General features: G+C 44.0%; 1 protein-coding gene across 6 annotated transcripts in view; it reads left to right on the forward strand.

Annotated features, from left to right (window-relative positions):
* The window catches only part of LOC124009375 (microtubule-associated protein 4-like), an 85,362-nt gene that overhangs the window by 51,634 nt on the left and 12,275 nt on the right, over positions 1-21,453 (forward strand). For all 6 annotated transcript variants that reach the window (XM_046321157.1, XM_046321156.1, XM_046321155.1 and 3 more), the window contains exon 7: positions 18,629-19,032. In XM_046321157.1, the coding sequence (XP_046177113.1) occupies positions 18,629-19,032 (404 nt within the window). The remainder of the gene's footprint in view (positions 1-18,628; positions 19,033-21,453) is intronic.

The raw sequence follows: 21,453 nt of genomic DNA on the forward strand, positions 1-21,453 counted from the left end.
GTCTCCATCTTTTCTATTGTCCTTTCTCTCCATCATTTTGCCTCCTCTTCCCATCCCTACCTCTGCTTCTTCTTTTCCCTTCTTCATTATTTGTGTTCATCAATCTTCCTCCTCCTCTCAATCTCTCCATACTTCCTTTGCCCTTTATCTCTCATCCTCCGACGTTACGATCCAACCCCTTTTCCCAGACTCCCTGGGTCGCTGAGACGACACGTACCATAATCATAGCAGCCTATTTCTGACTGGGAGCTTGTTGCCATGGATATGGGAGGTGGTTTCCGTGGAGATAGAACTACTCAGGACTGCCAAGGAAAAAATGGGGTGTGACAGTCAGGAGGTTGGATGCCAGAAATAGAATTCTCTGACAGACTCCATGGTCTTGCTATCCCCTGCAAGACCATGGACTGTAAGCTGTATACTGTCACTCTCCCCGTCCTTTTCTGGGTTCCGAGGCCCTCCCAAAGCATCCATGGCATACTGTAGATGGCTGAGGATTGCGACTGCACATGGCCCACCAGCCACTACCCTCTTAATTTCCTTTTCTCAAACAATGTCTTTCTGTTGGTTTTGAATGTTCACCTTGTAAAAAGTCTTATCACACCAAAGGCTGTTATGGTATGAGGCGATTCAGCCTGGTCTCATAGACTAGATGTAACATAGTAAACGTAAACCAGGGACATTCAAATTAGAATGATATGTTACGTTTGGTATGGTTACATAGGACATATGTTTACTTAAGGCATAAACAAAAGTAGGGTGGTTGGTCAGGCAAAGGTCTAGCAAACCAAAGGTGGCGCATTCGAATGTCATCATGGACAACTATAGCATTTTAGGTTATTAGCAACTACGTACTAACTACAACTACTTACTATTTTTTTGCTACTTTGGAACTACTTAGCATGTTAGCTAACCATTCACCAAACCCTTAACCTTTTAGCTAACACTTCACCTAACCCTAACCCTTTTAGCTAACCCTTCACCAAACCCTTTTATCTAACCCTTCACCTAACCCTAACCCTAACCCTTTTAGCTAACCCTTCACCCTAACCCTTTTATCTAACCCTTCACCTAACCCTAACCCTTTTAGCTAACCCTTCACCTAACCCTAACCCTTTTAGCTAAACCTTCACCTAACCCTAACCCTTTTAGCTAACCCTTCCCCTAACCCTAACCCTAAATTTAACCCTTTAACTAGCTCCTAAACTTAACCCTAACCCTGACCCTAACCCACAGCCTAGCTAAAGTTAGCTACCTAACCACCTAGCTAGAATTTGTAACATATCATACGTTTTGCAAATTTGTAAACATATTGTACATTTTTGCAAATTCGTAACATATATTACAAATTGTAATTCGTAACATATCAATCAAAACTGGGTGATGAACATCCACAAATGAATACATACCATACAAAATGTAATATATCATACTAAATGGAGTGTCCCGGATTTACATCCCGGACAACTACGAAATGCTCTGAGACGAGGTTGGGTGATTGTGCTCAGTATAATTGTTTCTTATGCTAGTATGCTAACATTCAACAAAGACATATTCATTCCCTCTGGACACAGACATAGAGAGTGGTACACTGGTACATGTCATTACAATTGGGGTCAATTTCCCGCAAGAACATTTTTCGTTCCCTGCAGTGAAGCATTGTATGATAAATTGTATGATAAAGTACATTTTGCTTTGAACTGAAATGCTTTGTGCAATGTTTGTTTGGACAGACCTTTGTATGTGTCTTTATGATTAGGAGACGAAAACAACATGGATTATGAGTGTCGTTAAAGTAATAGAGTAATATTTCTGTGAGAGATATAAACATAAACAGAATATGTTGGACATGGGTCTTGCATAACAATGTCCATTCATGAGAAGCAGTCCCATTACCATGGTCTAATGAACAGAGAGAAAAACTCTGTTTTAGGGAAGTGGCTGACTGTGGCTGTTGCCTTGTGATGTGTGAGTTTTCCCTAACTGTGTCTGTATCGGGCTGTAGAAAACACTGCTATTTGGTAACTATATACAATACCAGTAAACAGTTTAGATACACCTGCTCATTCAAGGGTTTTTCTTTATTTGTACTATTTTCTACATTGTAGAATAACCGCGAAGACATGAAATAACACATGGTAAACAAATCTAAATATATTTTAGATCTTAGATTCTTAAAAATAGCCACCCTTTGATTTGATGACCTGCTTTGCACAACCTCATCAATATCAATCAACCTCAATCAACATCAATCAACCTCATCAACATCAATCAACCTCACTGTACTGTGCTCATTCGCCTTGTTATCTCCTCCTACAGTAAATTCTGGACTGTTTTGGGGGCGATTACCTAATCTTCATTCATTTACATTTAATTATGTTTTATTTGGCCCCAGTCCTCATGGAGCTGGAGGTGGGATGGGGGCATGGGGGTGTCATCAAGGTTTGAATAATCACTGCCTGCCTTCTACCATAATTGCCAAGAGGGAGGGGTTCTAGTATCTAGTCCAGGACTGAATCAGTGAGGTTGGAGAGAACGTTTCAACGCGGTGTTTGTGTGAAGAATGTGGGTGGGTGTGAATTCAGTTCAGAGATGAGGTGGATGTTTGTGGTTTTGAAGGGTAAAGATAAAATATGTTTTTTATTGTCACATACACCGCATAGGTGAAATGTGTTGTTTTAAAAGGTCCATAGTAGTACGGCACCCCTGGAGCAAATTAGGGTTAAGAGACTTGCTCAAGGGCACATTGACAGATTTTTAACCTTGTCGGTAAAAGGTATTCAAATCAGCATCTTTTCAGTTACCTGCCCAATGCACTAACCGCTATGTCAATGGAGAGTTATCACACATTCTTTTTCGAGGGCAGTCATTCAATACCTTCCTAACAGAGTAGCCCATCGCATGTGGCTACAGCAGAGGGGAGGAACACAGTGTCCGCAACCAAGTGCACAAACAAAACACAATAAACAAAAGAGCCAAAGGGTCCAGGGCCAGGAGCCAGAGATGTACAACCAGGGCCCCTGATGGGGGCAGGGAGGCAGGGAGGAGGAGAGGGGCAGTGGGTACAGTAGTGGGCATGGAGCAGGGTGATAGGGGGAGGAATTGGAGATGACAGAACAGCTTGGAAAAGCACATTATACCACCAGAACCGTGAAGAGATGTGTAGCAGTAATGGATGCTGTTACAGAGAGGACAGATTCATTCAAGTAGAATGGCTGTGGAAACACTGTATCCCCCAAAGCTACTCTCTCTGTTTGCTAAGTTTCTACTGTAATGCCAAGCTGCCTGACGAGTCAGAACTGCGGTTTATAGGACACCAAGGGAGGGTGTGTGTATTAGTATTTGTGTGTTAGTGACGTACATTTCTGTGTACGTGACGTTCATTTGTGTGTGTGTGGGTGTGTGTGTTTGACTGAGCTTACTGGTGGGAGGCATGAGTCGAGAATCTGCTCTCGCAAATAGGGATATGTTCCGTGGAGTCATGTGACCAAAGCTCTGTTAGGGCTGTGATGTCAGAGAGAAATGGAGAGAGAGAGGGAGAGAGAGGGAGCAGCATTCAGTTCATCCTCAGAGACTCATCTGATCAGAGCACAGACACAGAGAGAAACACACAATTACTTCCCTCGCACACATAGACTGCGCTTCACAGACGCACCACATAACACAGATATACTACATTAACAGCCTTCCTTACCTCCAAGGGAAGATTAGCTGTCTAGAAGAATAAAGAGTATCAATCAAAAGGAAGCAGCAGAGAGAGAGAGGTGAGGATGTCTTCTCTCTCCAATCAGCAGCAGGGTGGTGGTGGAGGACAGCTCTGTGAGCACACTGAGCTGGGCAAGGTGCCCTCTGGCTCTATGGCGTCTCCTCAGCAGGCCCTTCAGGGCTGGGACTGGCAGCAAGACCAGATGGGACCACTTGGTTTCGGTGGCAGCCCAGGAGTACCCAGGCTAACCGACGAGGACAAGCTCTCAAGCCTCCTTGATGGACAATCTGGATCAGGGTTCAAGGTGGAGTTGTCTGACCTAAAGGTGCCAGGGAGGATGGGTGTCGGACTCGGGCCATCTTTTGGTCTGGGCAGCGCCGGGGAGAGCCCCACAAGTCCCCTCTCCTCCTCGTCCTCTCCAGCCTCACCCGGGATACTCCTCTCCACCCAAGGACAAAAACACAGGGCCAATGGAGCCGCAGCCCAGCTCGGGTCCCCTGCTATGCAGCAGGATGTCTCACCATTCCCTAACACACAGAAGGTGGACAATTGCGTAAGGAATCCCTCCTTCTCTGGGCTGCCCCAAACAGGCCTCAAGCCTGCTGTTCAGACTGTTCCTGCTGCACTAGCACCTGTAGCCAACTACTGTGTCATTGGTGTTGTCAACGACAACTACTCTAAGGGTGGAGACTGCACTGTGTCAGGATTCTCAGGGGACAGTGACGAGGACATGGGGCCTACTCTACCTCGAGGAGGAGGTACCGAGCAACAACACAAAGCCGTGAGGCGCGCTATGTCTGACTGCTCCCACCTGTCTGTGCCAGGTAGCTTGGACTTTTCCCAGTACCCAGGGCAGCCTGGCGGACTGGTGGACCTGCCCTCATCTGGAAGTAATGTAATGGAGTCCAAGTCTCCACATTCAGCGGTCCAACGCTCTCTGACAGTGGGGGGGGAGAGAAAGACTGTGTCACCCACACTCTCTCCTCTGTCCCCACTGAGCCCTGTCAGGGCCCCCAACTCCCCTCCACCCAGGAGGGGTACTGGTAATGGGATGTCACAGAGCCAGAGTGAGAGTGTCCTACTGCCGGTTCCCCTCAATGGAAAAACCTTCAACATCAATACTAAAAGCTCCATGGATGGTAGGTGACTATGATTTGAGGCCTATTCCTCTGTTGCTGGAACAGCTCTCGTTAATTTGTTCTAACATGTTGCTCATCATTGACCTACAGTCATTTAAGTATATAGATTTGGGAGTTCAGGTTTATTTGTGATCAGTGGGCAGTGGTATTTCTCTAGGCTGGAATAGTTGTTTGTTTCATTGACAATGATTGGGTGCTGAAAGACAAAATGGAGGAAGCCAAAAGAAGAATGGATGTAAAAAAATAATAATAATACTCACCAGCTTGAACTAGGTTTTTTTGGTATATTTACACTAGGATGATTTGCTTCTCAAAAAGCGTTGGTTTGAAGATAGCAGGACAATAAAAAATTCAGAAAGAATATAATAAGGGATTTTTTACATCTATTGTTTTGTCTACCTTTTGTTTTGACAAAATGTCAAAGGCACCATCATTGAAGAGTCAAGTTCCTCTAAATATATGAGTGTCTATTGAAATACTGAGGTTTGTTTACCCTCTCAAACCCCCATCTTCAAATGACTGTGTTGTTTAGTGATGCATCACATCAAGTGGCACTCCATCGATTGGCTAGCACTAAGGGAAGGGTGTGTAGTTGATTTGAAATCGAGTCTGGGTAATCATTTAAACAGAGTAGTCATTTCCAGTGGTGCTATGTGGGGACTCCTGGGGATGCTTTCAGATTGGATGACGACTCCATGTTATTCATAGACACACTTAGATTCAGTAACACCAAACAGGCAAGGCAGTCTGGAGCCTGAGGCCATTTTGCTTGCAGTATATACAGATGTTGGATCTTAATATGACCCATTTCATCGCAGGAGGAAAATAATCCTGCAGCAGGAGGATTTGAATGAATTTTGAATATTTACAATTGCCGCCAGGGGGCAGGCAGCTGGAAACGGTGTTTGTAGACTATACAATGCAGTACCATACCCAGGGGGCAGCTGGAAACGGTGTTTGTAGGGTATACAATGCAGTACCATACCCAGGGGGCAGCTGGAGACGGTGTTTGTAGACTATACAATGCAGTACCATACCCAGGGGATAGCTGGAAATGGTGTTTGTAGACTATACAATGCAGTACCATACCCAGGGGGCAGCTGTAAACGGTGTTTGTAGGCTATACAATGCAGTACCATACCCAGGGGGCAGCTGTAAACGGTGTTTGTAGGCTATACAATGCAGTACCATACCCAGGGGGCAGCTGGAAACGGTGTTTGTAGGCTATACAATGCAGTACCATACCCAGGGGGCAGCTGGAAACGGTGTTTGTAGACTATACAATGCAGTACCATACCCAGGGGGCAGCTGGAAACGGTGTTTGTAGGCTATACAATGCAGTACCATACCCAGGGGGCAGCTGGAGACGGTGTTTGTAGACTATACAATGCAGTACCATACCCAGGGGGCAGCTGGAAACGGTGTTTGTAGGCTATACAATGCAGTACCATACCCAGGGGCAGCTGGAAACGGTGTTTGTAGACTATACAATGCAGTACCATACCCAGGGGACAGCTGGAAACGGTGTTTGTAGGCTATACAATGCAGTACCATACCCAGGGGGCAGCTGTAAACGGTGTTTGTAGGCTATACAATGCAGTACCATACCCAGGGGGCAGCTGGAAACGGTGTTTGTAGGCTATACAATGCAGTACCATACCCAAGGGGCAGCTGGAAACGGTGTTTGTAGACTATACAATGCAGTACCATACCCAGGGGGCAGCTGGAAACGGTGTTTGTAGGCTATACAATGCAGTACCATACCCAGGGGGCAGCTGTAAACTGTGTTTGTAGACTATACAATGCAGTACCATACCCAGGGGCAGCTGTAAACGGTGTTTGTAGACTATACAATGCAGTACCATACCCAGGGGCAGCTGGAAACGGTGTTTGTAGACTATACAATGCAGTACCATACCCAGGGGGCAGCTGGAAACGGTGTTTGTAGACTATACAATGCAGTACCATACCCAGGGGGCAGCTGGAAACGGTGTTTGTAGACTATACAATGCAGTACCATACCCAGGGGGCAGCTGGAAACGGTGTTTGTAGACTATACAATGCAGTACCATACCCAGGGGGCAGCTGGAAACGGTGTTTGTAGACTATACAATGCAGTACCATACCCAGGGGGCAGCTGGAAACGGTGTTTGTAGACTATACAATGCAGTACCATACCCAGGGGGCAGCTGGAAACGGTGTTTGTAGACTATACAATGCAGTACCATACCCAGGGGGCAGCTGGAAACGGTGTTTGTAGACTATACAATGCAGTACCATACCCAGGGGGCAGCTGGAAACGGTGTTTGTAGACTATACAATGCAGTACCATACCCAGGGGGCAGCTGGAAACGGTGTTTGTAGACTATACAATGCAGTACCATACCCAGGGGGCAGCTGGAAACGGTGTTTGTAGACTATACAATGCAGTACCATACCCAGGGGGCAGCTGGAAACGGTGTTTGTAGACTATACAATGCAGTACCATACCCAGGGGGCAGCTGGAAACGGTGTTTGTAGACTATACAATGCAGTACCATACCCAGGGGCAGCTGGAAACGGTGTTTGTAGACTATACAATGCAGTACCATACCCAGGGGGCAGCTGGAAACGGTGTTTGTAGACTATACAATGCAGTACCATACCCAGGGGGCAGCTGGAAACGGTGTTTGTAGACTATACAATGCAGTACCATACCCAGGGGGCAGCTGGAAACGGTGTTTGTAGACTATACAATGCAGTACCATACCCAGGGGGCAGCTGGAAACGGTGTTTGTAGACTATACAATGCAGTACCATACCCAGGGGGCAGCTGGAAACGGTGTTTGTAGACTATACAATGCAGTACCATACCCAGGGGGCAGCTGGAAACGGTGTTTGTAGACTATACAATGCAGTACCATACCCAGGGGGCAGCTGGAAACGGTGTTTGTAGACTATACAATGCAGTACCAAGATTTGAATGCAGCATCACATGATAACGCATTGACATTCGCCCAGCGCCATACGTTTGTAGCCACTGTAGCACCGTGAGCAACTAGTGCTAGCAATTCAGTGACCTATCCCAAAATGGAGATATCTGACACAAATAAGAAGTAAACAAGTAACAGAATCGATCTCCTCGTTACCTGTTAATGAATGACACCGACCAGAATAATTATCCTACGGTATAGGGTCCTCCTTGCACATGTTTTGGTCTGCTGCTCCATGATTGTGAACATGACAGGTAAGCTTGCATGCATAATTATATACAGTCTATACATTTTTTGACATAGCTAAATGAGCTATTTTACTGACTGTTTAAGAATGATTAATAGCCAGAATAGTAGTGTTTCACTGTGAAGCTAATATTGCATTAGATATGTTTTTCATCTTCTAATGAGTAGGCCTGCATTGTGATTAATTGATACAACTATCACACCAGTGCATATTATAAATTTACACCAATGTTCAAGATCAAATGGTTTTATATTAATTGATTACTAATATTCAAAGGTGATATGATTAAATCTAACTAGATAAGAAGGCCTTGTCTACACTCCCTTACATAAACTAAGTGCATCGGATACAAAACAAATACTGCCATGTGATGAAGGATAGCATGGCCAATACATACAGAACAAAAATGTAGATGCAACATGTAAAGTGTTGGTCCCATGTTTCATGAGCTGAAATAAAAGATCCCAGATATGTTCCATATGCGCAAAAAAAAACATATTTCTCTTAATTTTTCTGCACAAATGTGTTTACATCCCTGTTAGTGAGCATTTCTCCTTTGCCAAGACAATCCATCCACCTGACAGGAGTGGCATATCAAGAAGCTGATTAAACAGCATGAACATAATAAAGGCCACTCTAAAATGTGCAGTTTTTTCACACAACAATATGCCAAAAGATGTTTCAACTTTTGAGGGAGCGAACAATTGGCATGCTCACTGTAGGAATGTCCCACAGAGCTGTTGCCAGAGAATGTAATGTTTATTTCTCTACCATAAGCCTTCTCCAACGTATTTTTAGAGAATTTGGCAGTACGTCCAACCGGCCACACAACCACAGACCACGTGTAACCACGCCAGCCCAGGACCTCCACATTCAGCTTCTTCACCTGCGGGATCGTCTGAGACCAATCAACTGGTCAGCTGATGAAACTGAGGAGTATTTCTGTCTGTAATATAGCCTTTTGTGGGGGAAAAAAACATTTGAATTGGCTGGGCTTGGCTCCCCAGTGGGTGGACCTATGCCCAGTGGTGTGAAATCCATAGATTAGGGTCTAATGATTTTTTTTTTTTAAGTTGGCTTATCTCCTTATATGAACTGTATCTCAGTAAAATCATTGAAATGATTCCATGTTGCGTTTATATTTTTGATCACTATAATTATATGAATGCATATCAAACAGGAATGTATCAGTGAAATGATCCCCTTGCAGGGGATTATACAGATGAACTGCAGTCACCAGATGCCCAAGCCTCAAAACCAGAAACATGTGGAGAAATCAACACTTGTCATTTTTAATAAATGTAAAAATATAGATATTGTTTTTCCTGTATCTGTGCATGAGTCCTTAAAACACAGTCCATTTTACAAAGTAAGTCATTCCCAAGCGAGAGACATTTCAAGAAGATTAACTGCCCAACATCATAAGCTTGTTCAGTACATGAGAGCAAATTTAGTCATTAAATACTTTGGTTGCATGCAGGACACAGGTAACTATATACACCAAGTCAATCGGGAGATGTGGTTATTTGTGCCTAAAGGGCATGGGCCAGGATCCAACTGACACCAACACGGTAGGCCTACATGTGCCCACGATTGAACTCAATTTTGACAGTTCATTCGTAACTTTAGGATATACCTGTACGTCATAGCCTAGTGGAGACCAATATCTATTTTGTGCTATTAAGCTATATAAAATGACGGTTGTTGATGTCTATAACTGCATTTTGTATAATGTTTTGTACATTGGAATATATCAGTAATAGGACCTAGCAAGTGAGAGAACATTATTTTGATCGCAAATCCTGATCCCAATGAATGCACTGGAGAGAAAGAGAACTGCTCATTTTCAGCCACTCAAGAGGCTCAGTTGAATTTCCTTATGCATCAGGAAAATTCTTTGTGACAAAAGAGTAATCAAGTTAATAGCTGACATCTCTAACACTGTATTAGAGCTCTCTTTCACCTACAGCTAGCCTATCACTACAGTGCCTTGCAAAAGTATTCAGCCCCCTTGAACTTTGCGACCTTTTGCCACATTTCAGGCTTCAAACATAAAGATATAAAACTGTATTTTTTTGTGAAGAATCAACAACAAGTGGGACACAATCATGAAGTGGAACAACATTTATTGGATATTTCAAACTTTTTTAACAAATCAAAAACTGAAAAATTGGGAGTGCAAAATTATTCAGCCCCTTTACTTTCAGTGCAGCAAACTCTCTCCGGATGTTCAGTGAGGATCTCTGAATGATCCAATGTTGACCTAAATGACTAATGATGATAAATGCAATCCACCTGTGTGTAATCAAGTCTCTGTATAAATGCACCTGCACTGTGATAGTCTCAGAGGTCCGTTAAAAGCGGAGAGAGCATCATGAAGAACAAGGAACAAACCAGGCAGGTCCGAGATACTGTTGTGAAGACGTTTAAAGCCGGATTTGGATACAAAAATATTTCCCAAGCTTTAAACATCCCAAGGAGCACTGTGCAAGCGATAATTTTGAAATGGAAGGAGTATCAGACCACTGCAAATCAACCAAGACCTGGCCGTCCCTCTAAACTTTCAGCTCATACACGGAGAAGACTGATCAGAGATGCAGCCAAGCGGCCCATGATCACTCTGGATGAACTGCAGAGATCTACAGCTGAGGTGGGAGACTCTGTCCATAGGACAACAATCAGTCGTATATTGCACAAATCTGGCCTTTATGGAAGAGTGGCAAGAAGAAAGCCATTTCTTAAAGATGTCCATAAAAAGTGTTGTTTAAAGTTTGCCACAAGCCACCTGGGAGACACACCAAACATGTGGAAGAAGGTGCTCTGGTCAGATGAAACCAAAATTGAACTTTTTGGCAACAATGCAAAACGTTATGTTTGGCGTAAAAGCAACACAGGTCATCACCCTGAACACACCATCCCCACTGTCAAACATGGTTATGGCAGAATCATGGTTTGGGCCTGCTTTTCTTCAGCAGGGACAGGGAAGATGGTTAAAATCGATGGGAAGATGGATGGAGCCAAATACAGGACCATTCTGGAAGAAAACCTGATGGAGTCTGCAAAAGACCTGAGACTGGGACGGAGATTTGTCTTCCAACAAGACAATGATCCAAAACATAAAGCAAAATCTACAATGGAATGGTTCAAAAATAAACATATCCAGGTGTTAGAATGGCCAAGTCAAAGTCCAGACCTGAATCCAATCGAGAATCTGTGGAAAGAACTGAAAACTGCTGTTCACAAATGCTCTCCATCCAACCTCACTGAGCTCGAGCTGTTTTGCAAGGAGGAATGGGAAAAAATGTCAGTCTCTCGATGTGCAAAACTGATAGAGACATACCCCAAGCGCTACAAAGTATTAACTTAAGGGGGCTGAATAATTTTGCACGCCCAATTTTTCAGTTTTTGATTTGTTAAAAAAGTTTGAAATATCCAATAAATGTTGTTCCACTTCATGATTGTGTCCCACTTGTTGTTTATTCTTCACAAAAAAATACAGTTTTATATCTTTATGTTTGAAGCCTGAAATGTGGCAAAAGGTCGCAAAGTTCAAGGGGCCCGAATACTTTCGCAAGGCACTGTATTTATCGCATAAATACACCATCATGAAAAGGCTATATATATATCTGCATCCTTCAATTAGCAACAGTAGGGAGCAAGCAGAAATACACTATATATACAAAAGTATGTGGACACCCGTTCAAATTAATGGATTTGGCTATTTCAGTGGCACCCGTTGCTGACAGGTGTATAAAATCGAGCACACAGCCATGCAATCTCCATAGACAAACATTGGCAGTAGAATGGCTTTACTGAAGACCTCAGTGACTTTCAACATGGCACCGTCATATGATGCCACCTTTCCAAAAAATCGTCTGTCCTCAGTTGCAACACTCACTACCGAGTTCCAAACTGCCTCTAGAAGCAACTTTAACATAAGAACTGTTTGTCGGGAGCGTCATGAAATGGGTTTCCATGGCCGAGCAGCCGCACACAAGCCTAAGATCACCATGTGCAATGCCAAGCATTGGCTGGAGTGGTGTAAAGCTCGCTACCATTGGACACTGGAGCAGTAGAAACGCATTCCCAAGAGTGATGAATCACGCTTTACCATCTGGCAGTCCGACGGACGACTGTAAAGTTTGTGCCAACTGTAAAGTTTGGTGGAAGAGGAATAATGGTCTGGGGCAATTTTTCATGGTTCGGCAGAGTCGACTTCGTTCCAGTGAAGGGAAATCTTAACGCTACAGTTAACTGGCCTGCACAGAGCCCTGACCTCAACCCCCTCAAACACCTTTGGGATGTAATGTAAAATGTAATGGATGAATTGGAACGCCAACTGTGAGCCACGCCTAATCACCCAACATCAGTGCCCGACCTCACTAATGCTCTTGTGGCTGAATGGAAACAAGTCTCCACAGCAATGTTCCAACATCTAGTGGAAGCCTTCCAAGAAGAGTGGAGGCTGTTATAGCAGCAAAGTGACGACCAACTCCATATTAAAAATGTCCATGATTTTGGAATGATATGTTTGGCAAGCACTGCATTACTTTTGGTCATGTAGTGTAGCTGCCTGGCAGTATCATCCTGCTGTAACATTTCTACCTCATGAATGAAGGTCATCGGAAAATAATCCCTCTGCTTGCGTGCCTTTCTCCAATGCATGGTCATTCAAAGACTAAACTGTACAGTTCCTCATTTGACAAATTCTGGCGACAGATAAGCATCATCACTTCATATAACGTGTGTGTGGGTGTGGGTGGGTGGGTGCATGTGTATGCTTGTATATTCATGTGGGTGTCTGGTGTGTGATGCTGGTCGCCTGCAGTGAAATATCATGAGCACCTGCTCCATCATGTCCCTGTGTGTTAGTCATTCTCTAACTTATGTGACACTGTGTTTACACCACTGGCCAGACATATAGAACAGCTCTAAATTAGCATCTATAGTGTATGTTTACACCACTGGCCAGACATATAGAACAGCTCTAAATTAGCATCTATAGTGTATGTTTACACCACTGACCAGCCATATAGAACAGCTCTATACTAGCGTCTATATTGTATGTTTACACCACTGACCAGGCATATAGAATAGCTCTATACTAGAGTCTATAGTGTATGTTTACACCACTGACCAGGCATATAGAATAGCTCTATACTAGCGTCTATAGTGTATGTTTACACCACTGACCAGGCATATAGAATAGCTCTATACTAGAGTCTATAGTGTATGTTTACACCACTGACCAGGCATATAGAATAGCTCTATATTAGAGTCTATAGTGTATGTTTACACCACTGACCAGGCATATAGAATAGCTCTATATTAGAGTCTATAGTGTATGTTTACACCACTGACCAGGCATATAGAACAGCTCTATACTAGCGTCTATAGTGTATGTTTACACCACTGACCAGGCATATAGAATAGCTCTATATTAGAGTCTATAGTGTATGTTTACACCACTGACCAGGCATACAAAACAGCTCTATATTAGAGTCTATAGTGTATGTTTACACCACTGACCAGGCATATAGAACAGCTCTAAACTAGCGTCTATATAGTGTATGTTTACACCACTGACCAGGCATATAGAACAGCTCTAAACTAGCGTCTATATAGTGTATGTTTACACCACTGACCAGGCATATAGAATAGCTCTATACTAGAGTCTATAGTGTATGTTTACACCACTGACCAGGCATATAGAATAGCTCTAAACTAGCGTCTATATAGTGTATGTTTACACCACTGACCAGGCATATAGAACAGCTCTATACTAGAGTCTATAGTGTATGTTTACACCACTGACCAGGCATATAGAACAGCTCTATACTAGAGTCTATAGTGTATGTTTACACCACTGACCAGGCATATAGAACAGCTCTAAACTAGCGTCTATATAGTTTATGTTTACACCACTGACCAGGCATATAGAATAGCTCTATACTAGCGTCTATAGTGTATGTTTACACCACTGACCAGGCATATAGAATAGCTCTATACTAGAGTCTATAGTGTATGTTTACACCACTGACCAGGCATATAGAATAGCTCTATATTAGAGTCTATAGTGTATGTTTACACCACTGACCAGGCATATAGAATAGCTCTATATTAGAGTCTATAGTGTATGTTTACACCACTGACCAGGCATATAGAACAGCTCTATACTAGCGTCTATAGTGTATGTTTACACCACTGACCAGGCATATAGAATAGCTCTATATTAGAGTCTATAGTGTATGTTTACACCACTGACCAGGCATACAAAACAGCTCTATATTAGAGTCTATAGTGTATGTTTACACCACTGACCAGGCATATAGAACAGCTCTAAACTAGCGTCTATATAGTGTATGTTTACACCACTGACCAGGCATATAGAACAGCTCTAAACTAGCGTCTATATAGTGTATGTTTACACCACTGACCAGGCATATAGAATAGCTCTATACTAGAGTCTATAGTGTATGTTTACACCACTGACCAGGCATATAGAATAGCTCTAAACTAGCGTCTATATAGTGTATGTTTACACCACTGACCAGGCATATAGAACAGCTCTATACTAGAGTCTATAGTGTATGTTTACACCACTGACCAGGCATATAGAACAGCTCTATACTAGAGTCTATAGTGTATGTTTACACCACTGACCAGGCATATAGAACAGCTCTAAACTAGCGTCTATATAGTGTATGTTTACACCACTGACCAGGCATATAGAACAGCTCTATACTAGAGTCTATAGTGTATGTTTACACCACTGACCAGGCATATAGAACAGCTCTATACTAGAGTCTATAGTGTATGTTTACACCACTGACCAGGCATATAGAATAGCTCTAAACTAGCGTCTATATAGTGTATGTTTACACCACTGACCAGGCATATAGAACAGCTCTAAACTAGAGTCTATAGTGTATGTTTACACCACTGACCAGGCATATAGAACAGCTCTAAACTAGAGTCTATAGTGTATGTTTACACCACTGACCAGGCATATAGAACAGCTCTAAACTAGAGTCTATAGTGTATGTTTACACCACTGACCAGGCATATAGAATAGCTCTATACTAGAGTCTATAGTGTATGTTTACACCACTGACCAGGCATATAGAACAGCTCTATACCACCAGCGTCTATAGTGTATGTTTACACCACTGGCCAGAAATACATTTTGGGGCGGCAGGTAGCTTAGTGATTATGAGCGTTGGGCCAGTAACCGAAAAGTTGCTGGATCAAATCCCCCAGCTGACAAGGTAAATATCTGTCGTTCTGCCCCTGAACAAGGCAGTTAACCCACTGTTCCCTGGTAGGGCGTCATTGTAAATAAGAATTTGGTCTTAACTGACTTGCCTAGTTAAATAAAAAGAAAATACAGAACAGCTCTATACTAGAGTCTATAGTGTATGTTTACACCACTGACTAGACATACAGAACAGCTCTATACTAGATTCTATAGTGTATGTTTACACCACTGGCCAGACATACAGAACAGCTCTATACTAGATTCTATAGTGTATGTTTACACCACTGGCCAGACATACAGAACAGCTCTATACTAGAGTCTATAGTGTATGTTTACACCACTGACCAGGCATATAGAACAGCTCTATACTAGATTCTATAGTGTATGACCGTTACTGGAACCAGGGCTCCTAAAGCCAGCCATTAGAACAACAAGGCCATTCTGGTTTAGTCTTAATGATTTGATAGATTTTGCGATTGGCTCATGTTTCTGTACCATTGTGACAAATATGATCCGGTTTGACAAGTTAAAATGGTATCAGTCTGTCAAAAATGTACAATCCATTTGCCATCACTCTCTTTTGAGAAATGGATGCTCTAGTCAACTAATTGGTCAGAATTTTCATTGAAAAGCAGATTCTTTCATTGCGCGAGTGGGTCTTCTTTTGACCCAGCTTAATTTGTGCCACATTTCCTCATCTCTTTGGCACATTGGTTTTCCTCTCTCATGATGTATTCCAAATAGCACCCTATTCTCTAAGTAGGGCAATACTCTGACTTGGTCAAACGTAGTGCCCTCTATAGGGAATAGAGTGCCATTTAGGATGAACACTCTCTCTCTATAGAGGTCACTGACGCTGGGTTACATAAGGAGCCCATGCCAACAATATGCTGTTCTATCTGTCCAGCTCAACCCTGGGCTCGGTGACTTTCTGTGGCCCTGTCCAGACTCCACACCAACATGCCATGGTCACTCTAGTCTACTAACTCTCATTTCCTCACCAGGGACGGTGTTCTGCTGTGATTAAGTCTATCAAACAATTTTAGAGGATTGACATTTTAGCTGCCTGTTTGAATAGCAGCAATATATACAGATGCACTTCTTCATTTGACCCTGCTTCTCACAGTAGGAAAATAATCCTGCAGGAACAGGAAATGGGAAGTATTATGTGGACTATTATTAATGGACATTTTTGTAGGCGTTGTTACATTTTTCATCAGGGCGAATCAAATCTGACATTTTAAAGATAAAATTAGAAGCTTGTTTAAACCTTGAATACACTAGAATTGTGCATTTCCTGCTGCGCAGGAAAGCTCTCTGTGTCAGCAAAGTAATCAACTTAAGATAGCAGATCTGTACTGAGTGCTGTTGTCCATGTACATTCTGTTGTCCATGTGGCATTCTGTTGTCCATGTGGCATTCTGTTGTCCATGTGGCATTCTGTTGTCCATGTACATTCTGTTGTCCATGTACATTCTGTTGTCCATGTACATTCTGTTGTCCATGTACATTCTGTTGTCCATGTGGCATTCTGTTGTCCATGTACATTCTGTTGTCCATGTACATTCTGTTGTCCATGTACATTCTGTTGTCCATGTACATTCTGTTGTCCATGTGGCATTCTGTTGTCCATGTACATTCTGTTGTCCATGTACATTCTGTTGTCCATGTGGCATTCTGTTGTCCATGTGGCATTCTGTTGTCCATGTACATTCTGTTGTCCATGTACATTCTGTTGTCCATGTACATTCTGTTGTCCATGTGGCATTCTGTTGTCCATGTACATTCTGTTGTCCATGTACATTATGTTGTCCATGTACATGCTGTTGTCCATGTACATTCTGTTGTACATGTGGCATTCTTTGGATGTATTGTTGAAGCTAGATTTTGAAGCTAAAGCCAGTCTGAATCTGTGGTTCGGTTAATAACACACAATGCTGCTTGTCAGTGGAACATAAAGTGAACTGATAGGTCAGATCATTGACGGTTTCATGCCCTTCACCCCCTCTTCAATGACAACGCTGGTCTTTAGTAACTGGGTGTCGCAAATGTCAAGGAACATATGGTAATTTGGTGTTGTGGATAGTTGAAAGCCATGAACCATGTTGTCAGCGTCCATCTGAGCACAGTTTCTCATGATTTGAAACAGATATGCTCTCGCTCATGGCTGAAAGCAGCACTGCCACTATGAATGGTTGCTCTCGCTCATGGCTGAAAGCAGCACTGCCACTATGAATGGTTGCTCTCGCTCATGGCTGAAAGCAGCACTGCCACTATGAATGGTTGCTCTCGCTCATGGCTGAAAGCAGCACTGCCACTATGAATGGTTGCTCTCGCTCATGGCTGGAAGCAGCACTGCCACTATGAATGGTTGCTCTCGCTCATGGCTGGAAGCAGCACTGCCACTATGAATGGTTGCTCTCGCTCATGGCTGGAAGCCACTATCAAATCAAATCAAATCAAATCAAATTTATTTATATGCCACTATGAATGGTTGCTCTCGCTCATGGCTGGAAGCAGCACTGCCACTATGAATGGTTGCTCTCGCTCATGGCTCAGCACTGCCACTATGAATGGTTGCTCTCGCTCATGGCTGGAAGCAGCACTGCCACTATGAATTGTTGCTCTCGCTCATGGCTGGAAGCAACTGCCACTATGAATGGTTTCTCTAGCTCATGGCTGGAAGCAGCACTGCCACTATGAATGGTTGCTCTCGCTCATGGCTGGAAGCAGCACTGCCACTATGAATGGTTGCTCTCGCTCATGGCTGGAAGCAGCACTGCCACTATGAATGGTTGCTCTCGCTCATGGCTGGAAGCAGCACTGCCACTATCAAATCAAATCAAATCAAATCAAATTTATTTATATAGCCCTTCGTACACTATGAATGGTTGCTCTCGCTCATGGCTGGAAGCAGCACTGCCACTATGAATGGTTGCTCTCGCTCATGGCTGGAAGCAGCACTGCCACTATGAATGGTTGCTCTCGCTCATGGCTGGAAGCAGCACTGCCACTATGAATGGTTGCTCTCGCTCATGGCTGGAAGCAGCACTGCCACTATGAATGGTTGCTCTCGCTCATGGCTGGAAGCAGCACTGCCACTATGAATGGTTGCTCTCGCTCATGGCTGGAAGCAGCACTGCCACTATGAATGGTTGCTCTCGCTCATGGCTGGAAGCAGCACTGCCACTATGAATGGTTTCTCCTTCTGTATTTGATCCTCAAATCAATTCTGGTCTTTTTTCATGACATGTATTATTGTGGGTTTTCTCAATATATCAATATATGTCTATTTGTGTCTCTCTACAGTGAAAGCAGAAAATAAGGACAAACAAGAGAAGGCTGATTTCTTCCCCAAGATGGATAACTTGAACATGTTTGATAAGACCGAGAAGTCGGACAAGATGGAGAAGATGGAGAATAAAGAGAAAAAAGATCAATCTAAGAAAGTCAATGCTGACAAGACAAACAAATCTGAGATCCTCAAAGATGAAGAGAAGATTGACAAGACAGAGAAAAATGTTAAAAATGAAAAAGTGGACAAGCCAGAAAAGACCAACAAAGATGAAATGATGGAGAAGAAAGCAAATGGAGAGAAAATGGACAAGATGGTTAAAGTTGAGAAGAATGAAAAGGCTGGGAAAGGTACTGCAAAGTCCCCAACAACCATCAGAAGCAAGCAGGACCTCACCAGCCCAGACAGTAAGGCCAAGGTAGGTCAGGGAAAGGCTGGGACAATGTTACCATTCATATCAGTGCAAGCTGCTTCTGCAACGGTCACTGCCATCTCTAGTGTGTGTATGCATGCGCTTATGTGCTAATTCAAATTTAGAAAGGTTATCTAGCCTGCTGCTAGAACTTGCTCTGCTGATGCTCCTGGTTTGAGGTTTATAGTGAATGCGGCCTCTGCTGCTTTGTTTTTTAACTAGGTAAGTCAGTTAAGAACAAATTCTTATTTTCAATGACAGCCTAGGAACAGTGGGTTAATTTAAAACTGCCTTGTTCAGGGACAGAACAACACATTTTTTTTATTAACGGCTCGGAGATTCGATCTTGCAACCTTTCGGTTACTGGCCCAACACTCTAGCCACTAGGCTACCTGCCACCCCCTGCCTGTCCTCTGTTGCTTTACTATGCTGCCTTCCTCTGTTGCTTTACCATGCTGCCTGTCCTCTGTTGCTTTACCATGCTGCCTGTCCTCTACTGCTTTACCTTGCTGCCTTCCTCTGTTGCTTTACCATGCTGCCTCTCCTCTGTTTCCTTACCATGCTGCCTCTCCTCTGTTGCTTTGCCATGCTGCCTGTCCTCTGTTGCTTTACCATGCTGCCTTCCTCTGTTTCCTTACCATGCCGCCTCTCCTCTGTTTCCTTACCATGCTGCCTCTCCTCTGTTTCCTTACCATGCTGCCTGTCCTCTGTTGCTTTACCATGCTGCCTGTCCTCTGTTGCTTTACCATGCTACCTGTCCTCTGTTTCCTTACCATGCTGCCTCTCCTCTGTTTCCTTACCATGCTGCCTGTCCTCTGTTTCCTTACCATGCTGCCTCTCCTCTGTTTCCTTACCATGCTGCCTGTCCTCTGTTGCTTTACCATGCTGCCTGTCCTCTGTTGCTTTACCATGCTGCCTGTCCTCTGTTGCTTTACCATGCTGCCTTCCTCTGTTTCCTTACCATGCTGCCTGTCCTCTGTTTCCTTACCATGCTGCCTCTCCTCTGTTTCCTTACCATGCTGCCTGTCCTCTGTTGCTTTACCATGCTGCCTCTCCTCTGTTTCCTTACCATGCTGCCTCTCCTCTGTTTCCTTACCATGCTGCCTCTCCTCTGTTTCCTTACCATGCTGCCTGTCCTCTGTTTCCTTACCATGCTGCCTCTCCTCTGTTTCCTTACCATGCTGCCTGTCCTCTGTTCCCTTACCATGCTGCCTCTCCTCTGTTTCCTTACCATGCTGCCTCTCCTCTGTTTCCTTACCATGCTGCCTGTCCTCTGTTTCGTTACCATGCTGCCTTCCTCTGTTGCTTTACCATGCTGCCTCTCCTCTGTTGCTTTACCATGCTGCCTCTCCTCTGTTGCTTTACCATGCTGCCTCTCCTCTGTTGCTTTACCATGCTGCCTCTCCTCTGTTGCTTTACCATGCTGCCTCTCCTCTGTTGCTTTACCATGCTGCCTGTCCTCTGTTGCTTTACCATGCTGCCTGTCCTCTGTTTCCTTACCATGCTGTCTGTCCTCTGTTGCTTTACCATGCTGCCTTCCTCTGTTGCTTTACCATGCTGCCTGTCCTCTGTTTCCTTACCATGCTGCCTGTCCTCTGTTTCCTTACCATGCTGCCTGTCCTCTGTTGCTTTACCATACTGCCTCTCCTCTGTTGCTTTACCATGCTGCCTGTCCTCTGTTGCTTTACCATGCTGCCTGTCCTCTGTTGCTTTACCATGCTGCCTGTCCTCTGTTTCCTTACCATGCTGCCTGTCCTCTGTTGCTTTACCATGCTGCCTTCCTCTGTTGCTTTACCATGCTGCCTGTCCTCTGTTTCCTTACCATGCTGCCTGTCCTCTGTTTCCTTACCATGCTGCCTGTCCTCTGTTGCTTTACCATACTGCCTCTCCTCTGTTGCTTTACCATGCTGCCTGTCCTCTGTTGCTTTACCATGCTGCCTGTCCTTTGTTGCTTTACCATGCTGCCTGTCCTCTGTTGCTTTACCATGCTGCCTGTCCTCTGCTGCTTTACCATGCTGCCTTCCAATGTTGCTTTACCATGCTGCTTCTCCTCTGTTTCCTTACCATGCTGCCTGTCCTCTGTTGCTTTACCATGCTGCCTGTCCTCTGTTGCTTTACCATGCTGCCTGTCCTCTGCTGCTTTACCATGCTGCCTTCCTCTGTTGCTTTACCATGCTGCCTCTCCTCTGTTTCCTTACCATGCTGCCTGTCCTCTGTTGCTTTACCATGCTGCCTGTCCTCTGTTTCCTTACCATGCTGCCTGTCCTCTGTTTCCTTACCATGCTGCCTGTCCTCTGTTTCCTTACCATGCTGCCTGTCCTCTGTTTCCTTACCATGCTGCCTGTCCTCTGTTGCTTTACCATGCTGCCTGTCCTCTGTTTCCTTACCATGCTGCCTGTCCTCTGTTTCCTTACCATGCTGCCTGTC

The sequence above is a fragment of the Oncorhynchus gorbuscha genome, linkage group LG22 (assembly GCF_021184085.1).
Source record: "Oncorhynchus gorbuscha isolate QuinsamMale2020 ecotype Even-year linkage group LG22, OgorEven_v1.0, whole genome shotgun sequence".
NCBI classification, from domain to species: Eukaryota; Metazoa; Chordata; class Actinopteri; order Salmoniformes; family Salmonidae; genus Oncorhynchus; species Oncorhynchus gorbuscha.